This window comes from Pleurodeles waltl, chromosome 9, assembly GCF_031143425.1.
Source record: "Pleurodeles waltl isolate 20211129_DDA chromosome 9, aPleWal1.hap1.20221129, whole genome shotgun sequence".
Classification (NCBI taxonomy): domain Eukaryota; kingdom Metazoa; phylum Chordata; class Amphibia; order Caudata; family Salamandridae; genus Pleurodeles; species Pleurodeles waltl.
In genome coordinates this window covers 40,777,211-40,789,270 of record NC_090448.1, presented here as the reverse complement: position 1 = coordinate 40,789,270, position 12,060 = coordinate 40,777,211, and the positions used below count along the sequence as shown (strand labels likewise).

General features: G+C 42.4%; 1 protein-coding gene across 1 annotated transcript in view; it reads right to left on the bottom strand.

Annotated features, from left to right (window-relative positions):
• COPG1 (COPI coat complex subunit gamma 1) overlaps positions 1-12,060 on the bottom strand; it is a 175,560-nt gene that overhangs the window by 34,869 nt on the left and 128,631 nt on the right. The window contains exons 18-20 of the mRNA XM_069206229.1: positions 11,010-11,078; positions 8,919-9,061; positions 8,033-8,204 (exon numbers count right to left, since the gene is read on the bottom strand). Of these exons, the coding sequence (XP_069062330.1) occupies positions 8,033-8,204; positions 8,919-9,061; positions 11,010-11,078 (384 nt within the window). The remainder of the gene's footprint in view (positions 1-8,032; positions 8,205-8,918; positions 9,062-11,009; positions 11,079-12,060) is intronic.

Below are 12,060 nucleotides of genomic sequence, written 5' to 3'. Positions count from 1 at the left end.
AAGCACCGTCCCGCACCGCTGGCTTGGACCTACTGATGACAGCGCTTCAGCAATGACTACACCACTGCCTACACCGTGACCTGGTGACACCGCACATCGCACCACCCTGCTTCACACCACAGCCTTAGTCTCACCGACTCCGCTGGACGCAGTCACCGAGCCGTTGCCTGCACTGTGACCTCTGGGCACCACACGTCGCATCGTACCGCTTCGCACCACAGCCCCGACGCCATCCGTGTCAGCGTTCCAGACTTCATCAGTCCGGAGTTCGATCCACCAGGCGTGTGACTTCAAGGGCCCGACAACTCCTGCACCGACACCGCAAAGCTGTTCTCCAGAGCTCACTGCAAGGATCACAACGTCCTGCAAATCCAAAGGTACTGTTGGCGGGTCTTCCGGACACCGTAGCAGGCATGCGACGCCGCGGCTGGCCTGAACTGTTGGTTTTGTTTATCACGACATCGTGATAGCCCCAGGTGGAGCTATTGACTTCAAGGAACTGTATTTTTGAGTAAATCTTTCAGAAATCATATATCTATTACTTTATGGTGTATTTTTTTATAATATTTGGTCTTGTTTTATGGAGATAAATATTGGCTATTTTTCTAAAACTGGTGTGGTGTCCTTTTGTAGTGTTTTCACTGTGTTACTGTGTGTTATGTGCAAATGCTTTACACATTGCTTCTGAGATAAGCCTGACTGCTCGTGCCAAGCTACCAAGGGGGTGAGCAGGGATTACCTGAGCGGGTATCTCCCTTATCCGGACTAGAGTGAGGGTCCCTACTTGGATAGGGTTCAAACCGACTGCCAACTAGAGACCCCATTTCTAACAAGTATATATTGATCAAAGTTCTGGCCTGCGTGCTAGAATTATGCTTTGTTTGGTAAAGGGCCTTATTTAGAATTTGTTGCACATGTTACTCCATCCATCGAAAACATGACAGATGTTCCATTAGTCGTATCACAAGTGTATTTGTGTTTGAATGCAATTATGCTCAGTGTTCAGAGAATAGGTCTCAGAGATGTCCTTGGGTAAGCCCCAATATTCTACCATGCAGTGCAGAGGAAAAATTGATTTTTGGCAAACGTTGACTGGATTTTTGGCAGTCACTGAGTAGTCAAGAGACTAATTCTACTGTGTGGAAGACTCCTGCCATGCACATTTAGTGTGCTGACAGCACAAGAATTACAGGTCCTTCTGAGCATACCCAGGGTGCCAAAGGAAGGCATTGGGAAAGATCTACCTACCAACCCTCACAATTTTAATCATACCTCAGAGTGAGACAAAGGCATGAAGCGATTGTTAGAGTTTAGTTTAGATTTTCTTATCATATGGATCTGATGTGTAACAGAGGGCAGAAGGTTAAGGTAGGAGCGACACACAGATAAGTTAACCCAACTCAAATATGTCAAATAACGATGAAACACCTTTTCAATCACATATACTGGTCCCACCGATAATCACTTGACACCAGTGGCATTTGTTTGCCAGACAACGCAACAAAAGATTACCTCACAGCCTCAGTAAGTAAAACAACAATGCCTTCCAAAAAGGACTAACAAATGGGGAGGATTGAGGTTGGTTATGTATTCACGGAGGACAGCTATGAAGAACAGAACTAGGATCATAAGTAGCATTTCATTCTGCATTGTACGATCCTCACTTAAAGTCATAAATGTAGAATAAAATAGCAAGATTATCCCTCCATGCTGAATGTCAACAATGAAGAACAAAGACTGAAGCTACTATAGATGCAAAAATAGACCTCCTTGGCCAACTAAGGAGTCAGCTCTGGCACCTTCCTCTAAACAGTAATGTATAGTAAACATATAAATAGCTAAGTGGCTGATTCTGCCTGGTCAAGAATCTAGAGGAACATCTTGAGCAGGCAGTAGTAGCCATCTTTCCTTGTGTAGAATGTGCTCTTGGTCTACCAGGAAGTGGTTTGTTAGCAAATAGGTAACAACAGGCTATGCAGGAAACTGTACTGCAATGGCATCCTCAAAACAAGCTATTGCTAGATGTATAGAGATCCACAACTCACAAAGAGCTGAATAGTTCTGCATATGTATTTTGTCCTATCTAGGTAAAATCTCAAGAGTCTTGTAACATCAAGTGAGTGGAGATGTCCCTTTGCTGCAGTTGGGAGTTTACTAAAAAATACAGGCAGAGAAATTGTTTGGTTTATGTGAACATCCAAGACTACCACAAGTGAAAAGTGGGCTGTGTCTTCAAGACTACTTTATTGTAGTGGAAGACAATGTACAGTTTTACTGCCTACAACACCTGAAGTTCACTGGCCTTCCTAGTTGAAGTAATTGCTGCTAAAATAGCTACCTTCTAGGAAATGTGCTGGAGTGATGCCTTGGTTATAGACTCAAATGGAGGCATCATTAGTTTAGAAAGAACCAAATTGAGGTCACATGGGGAAGAAAGTTGTTAGCGTGGAGAAAATGTTTTCTTTAATCCTTCTAAAAAGTCTTTAATCACCAGAACTGTGGAGAACGATCTCTGGTTAGTTACTTTTCTTCATGGGAGCAAAGTGAACTTTTATAGACGAAAGACTTGATCACATCAAATGAAGTTAAGGAATGTCAACATCTTCACAGGTAACTGACATTATAATTTTGAGGACACCAATTTACAAATCTTTTCCATTTAAAGGCTAATGATTTCTTGTAAGGGATGTCTGGCTTCTTTGAGAATATGCATGTGATCATGGGGTAAATTAACAGGACTATGGTTCCCCAATTCTTGAAGCAAGCAAAAAGGTCTATTAGAAGAAAAGCCCACTCTTCAAAAACATAATTATGGCTTAATGCCCAGTGGGTCCTTGGCCTCTCTGCAGAGTACACAGAGCTATTGTCAGATTTGCCAATTGATAATATCCAAAAGTGTTTGAAGGCGATACACAGCTGTTAAAACTATTGAATGAGCTTACAGTTGTGTGTGAGCATTGCGTGCAGGCTGAGCAAAAAATAAATTACGCCTGGATAATGTGTATAATATTGTTAATTTCACATTACACTTGTGATGTGAAATTCCCCAAATGATGCCATTACGCCACATCACATAATCACACAGCTATTTGCAGCAAAAACTTATAGTACAGACTCCATTATTCCCTCTCACCTCAATTCCACTGCCCCCTCCCATCCCTCTCTCACACTCCATGTCTCCTCTCTATACTGCCTGCTCACATATGCTACCTTCCTATACCTTGTAGGGCTGTGCAGTGGCCCACCTCTCGTCCCTCAAACCCACGCTCTCCTCCTTTTCTTGGATTGCCTTCTGCGCACACAAGCGGACCCTCTTTATAAGTCTGTGGCCTGCTCTCCCCTTCTCTCTTTCTCACACACTTTTTGCTCCGCTGTCTGGAGTTCATTCGCCACTTTGTGCGCAAACTACCTCTTCCGCTCTATCTTCATTTCTATCTATTCTATGCAGCTCTCACCCCTATCTATTTCCCATGCCACAAAATTCCAGGTAAAAGGTAGACCACAAGGAGTCTTCCTTTTACTTAGGTGCTTTTGTTAAAAGGACTGTTGCAGTCCATGTGACCACTGAGGGGACTGAACCCTGCGTTTTTGTTGATATCTTTAGTCTCGACATCTGTCTTGACATTTTCAAAATCTCTTTTTCGCTACAGAACCAACTGTCTTTGATTTTCCAGCTTCCTTCTTTATCTTCTCCTCAATGTCAACATGAGATCTGAAGAGGCCTGAACCAAAGAGAGAGTAATGTTTTGGATCTTCAATTGTGTGTCCAGCTTCAAAGATGTCAACCACAAGCAGGAAGCCCAGTGGTGGGAAAGGCCACGGCAAAACTCCAATGGATGCAGAGTCAATGGCTGCACTAATGAGCTGGTTTAAAACCAACTGACATGCCTGCATAATTTCCATGTCTCTGGTCTGCTAGGAGGCCACCAAGTGACTCCTGTAACTTCGAATCATATTGTCTAATAAGACAAAGGTACTCCCTTGAACACTGTTGGCACAGACACACAGTCTTTGCATCCTGTACCATGAATACGGTTACTCTCTCTGTCCAGCAGTATTGAGTTTACAGAGCAAAGGAGAGTCTCTTCCTGACTGCTTAAACAATGACAGAGTCTGGCTTTGGCTCCTTTCCAAGATTAAGAGGGTGTTGGTCTGAAGGCCTGTATTGCTTCAGTAGTCTGGGAGTCTCCATCTTAACTGCAGCTGGAAACAAAAATGTACCTTCTGCAAGTTCAGCGAAACCTGGGACCAAAGGATTGCAGTGGCGGCTCTAGTAACACAGACTGGATACTCAGGCACCACAATTAAAAGTTCAGTTTTGTTGCGCCTCTACTGAGAACATCCTGAAATAAGAGGGCAACCATAGACGAGGTTTGCAATGGGGAGGAAGGTGGCGCGAAGCGGGTGGGTACAAATAGTGAGAGCCCCTAGAATGATAAAGGAGAGATGGAAATCATCTTTTTTTGTCTCGAAGGAGGGCAAATTCAATTGGCCAGTCTACTAGATCAGTCGGCAAAGGTGTATGTGTTGAGAAAGCAGGTATGTTCTGTATTTGCGATACATTTTGCACCATGACTGGCACTGGTGCTATGTTCAGAGGAACAAGAGGTACCTGAAAAGGCTCCTCTGTAGGCAGGGGCATTCTTGGCATCTTTGCAGGTAAGGGTGATAACGGTGTTGAAAAAAGAGGCCTGGAAGGACAGCATGAAAGGCCAGAGGTATAGTAGTGTCTCAAGGTCAATCTTATTGAAGTCAACATGGTAGGGCTTGATGTTAATTTCGACAATGACAAATGTTCTCATGTTGATCTAGAATATCTCTTAAGCCTGGTGTGTCAACGGAGAAGACCTTGATATTAACATTGGCTAGTTTGAAACCAAGGGCTTGACTGGTGGCACCTGTCATCTCAGCTTTGACGTTTAACCTGCTGCCAAACTGACCCTTCAGTGGCGAACATATCTGTTCCGAGCCACGCTTCACCGTTAACTGGTGCATGTGGTGTGCCTGGGTTGATGATGTCGATATCTCATTCTCTGCTTGGATCTTCCTCTTCGAGAGTTGTTTGCAGGCAACACAGTCTTTCAGAAAAAGGAGCCCCGCTCTCTGGCCTCCTTCAGTAGTTGCTCTCTAGCCTCGTCTACTCTGAGATCTTTATGTTTTAGCCAGGTTGCATCTCTTCTTTGTCTTTTAAGGCTCCTTTTGTAATTTTTCCAACAAAACTCAGAATCTCTGACACAGTGTGAGAAGGAGAAACAAGCGACACAAAGAAAGTGTGGATCTGTGGTTGAGTTTTTCCTCTCCCATGATGAGTACTTTAGAAAACAGGAAGGCATTGTGGGGAAAACCCCTTTGAAAAAGTAGAAACGATGAGGGATATGTTTCCCAGACGTATATAACGTTCAGCGAAGGAAATAAAAAAGTAATTCTGAGGAACTTTTCTCAACAAAAATATGGTGACAAAAACCCTTCAAGTGTTCTGAGATTCTCTCTGCAAGAGCAGTAAAAAAATGAACTGAGGATGTGAGGCTAACTGGAATCTTAGTGTAAGATGAGAGGTGGAAGCTGTCGCTCCTTAAATGATTTAAAAAAAAAAAAAAAAAAAACCTTATGCACTTCTTGCCTAACAGGTACTCTTTTCCTTCATTTTTAGGTTGAGTCCACCAGACAGCACAAACGGTCAGTTTGCAAAACCTCTATTCTGAGCGTACAGTGGGCTTACAGCCTGCCCTCTGCTTACCACTGGTTGACTTTATTACTCATTTGATTACTTCTTATTCAATGGCTTGCCTTCGTCTTTTTGTGTTTTTCCTTCCTCTGGAGCATAGCCTCTTTACCATCCTTTTGATTGGCTGAATTGTATTCTTCAAACTGCTCACACTTAAAATAATACGTTTTTATTTTTCATTTAGCACTCCATGAGAGTGCATGTGTTAGCTAGCTTTCCTTCTTGTGTGGCCTCACCCCTAACATATTAACCCGTGCGCTGTGTTAAATCACACCACTCCGATCTGGTCTGTTAAAGCACAGTAATGGAGATATTTATGCTGGGGTATGGCTTAAAAGAAGCCTTTGAGGGTTTGTGTTTTTTTAATCTCCTGTATTCCACAAAGCACAAGCATTAGCATACAAACGCTTTCATAGCACTGGGGGAATGGGCCACCTGCTGTAGTCATTCAGCTGGCGTAAGAGGCAGAAGATGTACTTAGCATGACACCTATTTTTCTGGAGGCCCATAAATCTGCTCCCTGGCCTACTGCAGAGGAGCAAATGGTTGAATCCTGTGAAAAGTAAATGATGCCTGTCCTTTTTCATTCTGATGCTCCCTTACTCCCTTTTAATTCTTTTTAGAGTTTCCTAAGGGGAAAGTATTATAAAAATAAGGCATGCCATTTATAAAAAATTGAAAAACATGAATTCACTGTATACCGTTTAAAGATACCATAAGATACGAGTTTGCTTTTTCTCCAGTATCAGCTCTGCATTCACATTATAAAGGTGAGACCTATTGGCTTTGCCAATGCTTGTTGTCTTCTGTAAGGCAAGAGGCTAGATGTTCAGATTACTAACATTTCATACCTTTCAGCTACTTACTGAAACTTAGTCCTTTTGTTTTAAATTGGCTATTTCACAGAGAAAAATTCTGTAAAAGCTGACCTGCCTTTCACTATGGAGGCGGGACCTATTTTTGGAAGTTTTGAAATGTCCAACTCTAGTTCTTGTAATCATACTACACTTATGAAAAGAAATGTTCCACGTCTCCGAGCATTACATTTTCGACGTATAATTCTATCATTAAGGATCTTATGATGTAAAAGTGAGGAAATTGATTGTGTACCCACACAGTGGAATTTCTCTGTCTGTGTCACAGTTGCAAATTACCTGCTATTGAGGAATGTAAAACAATTCAACCTTTCCACATTCCGTCCTTCATTCAGGGTTAGGGTGTAGTATTTTGGTTTTAGATCGGCCGGTACCTAGGGATACCTATCATCAACCAAGCTTTTCAGAAAATTAGACACCCGGGGGGAGTCAATGGTGATGTGGCTTTTTAGGCTCCCAGTATCTCTGCTTATCCAGAAGGCCTCGTAAATATCACATGTTGGCTAAACTCACACATTTTCCACTCATTTGTGATACAGAGGATACCAGTTATTGTGGGGACTGACAAACGTCCTACCACCCAGCATTCCCACACTTCTGATAAAAAAAAACGGTACCCCACTTGTGCTGGAAGCCTATTGCCCTGGACAGAAGGCCCCAAAGTGCAATACGGAAACCTTAAGTTTTTCCCTTTCAAGTTCAATCATTCTCAGAATGTTGGTATTTGTGGGTGTCTGCAGTATGTGGGCCCACAGTCAGATGGTACCTATGGAATCCTATCAAACCCAGATGTTTCTGAAAACAATTTACCCAGGGGAATTGTGTAGATCATTATTCACGGTTTGTATTTTTCTGACCCAGATTTAAAAGATTCAACAACTCTGCCCATTTCAAAACATTGGGGAAAAGGGAAGCTTAGTATTGAAAACATTTTTTTATGTCATTTTTATTTATAAAGACACACACACTTTCTTGCACAGCACTCCCCTCCATTTTTAAAAAGAAAAACAAAGCAAAATTTGCCACATTTTCACTATTATTCCAGTTCACTCAGAAGGAACTCGCAAGCCCCCAGTATCTTTAGAAGCTCAAAAACGTGGGAAGAAAAGACACAAATGTGCCCTGGATATATTATGAGAAAAAGGTTAAGAAGGTTAAAGGGTGAATGAACTCAAATAACAAAAAGTTGGTTCAGCGGGGGCGGCGCTTGACGTTTCCGCATTTGTGTGTTTGAAAGTCTGAGGGTTGTCATGCTTCCAGGAATCAATGTGCCTCTGACACAACTAGGGCTGGGTAAGGGCAATATATGCAGTGCCTCAATTTTGGCTGGGTGCTCCATGAGCAAAGATTCCTGCTAGAATCACAGATCCACAACAATCATATATTACAGAAACAAAATGGTATCCACTTTCACGCAGTTTCCGCTGCTTACCTGCAGTTGGATCTTCGTCAGGCAAGGACACCAATGTGTAGCATGTACCAGTGTGATTATAAGACAGGTTTTTAGCAGGTATGCAGCACACAACCTCATAACCATCTGTGGGTTCCATCTGAACTGTGACGTTCTCCAAAATTTGATCGTTCAAGGTGTTGGTGCAATCAAACTACAGAGGGAAGAAAGCAGACAAACATGACTTCGGGCCAACCCAAAATAATGTCATCACTTCAAAGACTTGCATTCATGATTGGTGTATGGCAGCTGACTTTTAAAAGGCCTTTATCTGCTATTTCAACATAAGCCTTTCCACTGTTCTCTCAGAGTTTACAGTCCTTATGATGATTGGTTCTGCATTATTTAAAATATTTGTATCTGCTGAGTGTTTTCAAAGTTTTATTAAGGGCAAAAAGTACTCAAAGACAAGGACAGCACTAGCATGGACCTAGACACTAGACTGGTGTCTCGGTAGTAAGTTAAACATGCCACGGACTGAGAACGTTTGCTCCATTAAGCACAGTGGGTTTGATTCCCCCTGAATATCTATATGGCCAGAGACCTGCTCTAAATTGCCATGCCACACCATAGATTGCAAAGATGCATTTTATGTCTAAGAAGGTGGTAAAACTCATCGTCAGATCGTTTTGAAAAACGTGGCAGATGGCAATTTCTTAATAGCAAGACACCATTTTGGTAGGCTGCATATAAACAAATAATTATATTAATTTTATACATAAATGATAATTAAGAGAACTTACTCTCACTTATTGGTACTTTGAATATCAAACCTTGTACGCTGAAAGTCAGCACAGGCCTCAACACAACCCCTGGATCTCCTGTCACACAGTGCAAGCTAAGGTTTCCAGATGAAACTCGTCCTTACCTGAAACACCATATGGTCCGTAAACATGTGCTTCGTGCAGCGGACAACATATTCTGTCTCGGATTCTGTGAGAGCGACCGGTTCTGGGGACGATTTGAACAAAAGACCCAGGTCTTTAAATTCTGGAACAGCAGAGAGTTGTTCTGAAATGAAACCAGACAGATAACAGTACAGTTAGTAAGTTGAAAACGCGCAGTAAATGGGGGTGCTTTCAGTGGCATAACAAAACTGGAGGGCCCCCCCCTCCTAAAGCAAAGCAGACAGTACGCACTACGAGGGTGCTGGGCAGGGGGTCCCTGCACTGCCCATGCCATGGGTCCCCCTGTGGGCCCTGGCACTGGCTCTACGCCAGCCTTTTTATGGTAGGGTCATCGCCATGAAAAGGTGGGTGGAAAGTTGAGTTGTAATCAGCAAGCCGGCGCTGAGTGCATGGCTGTCGGGGCTGACCACAACTCAGACCGCCGTCAGCTCATGGGGAACAATGTTCCTGGCAGGTACGGCGGCTTTCAGGTGCTCCGGCCCACCTGTGCTGTAATGTGGCAGTAGGACTGCCTGGCATGAGGCGGTCTGACCATCACTGCGGGGCTTGCGGTCTCATGACTGCCAGCCTCTTAATCAGGCCCTAAACCTTTTTCTTGAGGAGCAACAGCAACACAAAACTGTGCTTTACACCATTTTTACACAACCATCTTTAATTGTACATGCACCTTTACTTTCTAAAGCAATGGTTCTTAAACGTTTGACTTCTGTGGACCCCCACTTAATCATTACTGGAACCCAGGTCCCCCTCTAATCATAATTAGAATCCAGGGGACCCATTCATTAGTGGAAGCCGACGCCCCCACCCTGAGCATTTTCCATGATGTAAACCGCAAAACAATATACAAAAATACAGAAACAAGCATTCATCAAACAATTACACAATTTATGAAATATTTAATTCACAAACAAATATAAAGAAAATCAATATTTTAATGGAAAGGTTGGAGCTCTTCTAAAATCAAGTGAGGCCACTTATCATTCATATTATATTCTGTCTGATGCACGTGCACTGCTCCCAAGAATCAATCTGAACATACCATCTTAATTTTTTTGTCTTCACTTTCAAATTCCTTCTAATTTACAAAATATGTTTTAACATTTTCAATTTTACGTATTGCCTTTTCATTTATATACACTTTACTGATCTGTTAATATTATTTCAATTCAAAATAGTCGTGAATCCACACGATTAGGGCTTGTGGACCGATAAGAGTTCCCCGGACCACAGGTTAAAAACCACTTTTTTAGAGGATGTGATGCTCAACTACCAATACTGTTAGCGGCTGAACCAATGGCTTCGGTAAATCAGCACACCTGCTCTTTCAAAGGGCCTGAAGTGTGACTGCACAGTGATGCACTGTTTCATGAGTATTCCAAAGATGCACAGATTTACCTTAGGCCTGCGGGAAACAATGACGAATCATAAACAGGTAAACTCGGTTTACTCTCATAAAATAATGATGAGTGTGAGCATATTGTCTTTATGCGTTTAAAAACTGTTAACAGTAGGTACGCTGTCAACATTAATAAAAGGCATGGGTTCAGACATACTTAATGGGGCACAACAGAATGAAAACTAAGGGGTTTTGATCACATACCTATTAAAGGACACCCATGTTAAGATGCTGGTGTCATTGGGGTTCTTTACTTTAAAGAGCCTACAGAGACTGCAATATGTTTACAATCTGTTACATTTAAAATCAGTAGTCATAATATTACTATCAGCAGACTTACAAGGGTATCGGTACAATGTGCCACCACCATATTGTACCAAACGCATGCTACATTACACCATACAGGTTCCCTACGACATAGTTTGCAGTCATTTCAGAAAGAAGAAGAAGAGAAAAAAAAAAAAAAAAAAAAAAAAAAAACTTACTTTAGAGCAATTTATAGTTTAATTTACACAGATTTGTTATTTATAGCTAACACTGGTCCTAAAGAAGTTATTATTCCATAATAAACAATGGTAAGATGGACATGCCATGGAAAAAAATACAAGAAAGAGATCCTTAGTATGATGAGCTACTACACATAAAATCTGCTTACCTTGAAATATTTCTTGGCGGCTTGCTACCACTTTCTCTGGCTGCCTTACTGCTGTGGCAGGAACATTTTCTGCAGAAGCAGGAAAACAAAACAGCACATAAAAGATATATATGTATGGCATATCCCACTATTAATGGGCTGTAGTCTTATGTGAAGCATCAGATGTACTGCATCTTATGACATAAAATAGGCCACGCAATAAGGCACTCATTATGAGTTCCAGGGGGGAGGGAGCCAGAATAGCCGTCAGCCAGAATCTCCACACCGAAATTCAGTGATTACAAGTTATTTCCCAAGGAATGGAGAACACCTGAACATAAGGGGTTCAAATTTGTATGTTTTCCCTGGCTGAAGAACGGGCCAAATCTACACGGATTATAACCTGCTAAAAGTTCTTGAGAGCCTTGGCATCCAAGAAACAGCCAAGGAAGGTGATTATTACTACTTCATGTCAGAAGACCCTGGAGGACCTAATTTTGCACTGGGCTGAAGGCATCCAACAGCCCTTCATTGTAGAGATAGGTGCCTCACATAATGGAGTTGGCGCAGTCCTGGCTCAAGTCAATGACAACAGCAGACAGTGTCAAGTAGCATTTATTAGTTGTAGACTGCTCCCAAGAAATAGCAGTGGACTGCCATTGAGGACCATGGGTCCTGAGGAGGATCTAGCCTTACTTTAGCACCAACTCTGTGGTCCAAACAGATCACAAGCCAATCAAGTGTCTGATAACAATGGAGGGCGACAAACCCAAGGTCCATTTCCTTACAAGGACTAGACTTCACTGTGGAACACAAATCTGGACTTGACCTTGGGAATGCAGATGGACTTTCTCAACAGTTTTGCCAATCTGACACTCAGACGTCTCTGATAGAGGAAGGTTCTGGGTAGTTGGAGCTACAAGCATCCTCCCTTGCCTTGCATGATTCCAGGTGTAGGGCATATGATGTTTTTTTAGGCTGGGAGCACATTACTATCATGTGTGCTTTCTGTTGCCAAGGCTTTTCGTCATGGTTCTACTACCCGCACACTGCAATGATACCCTAGTGTGTG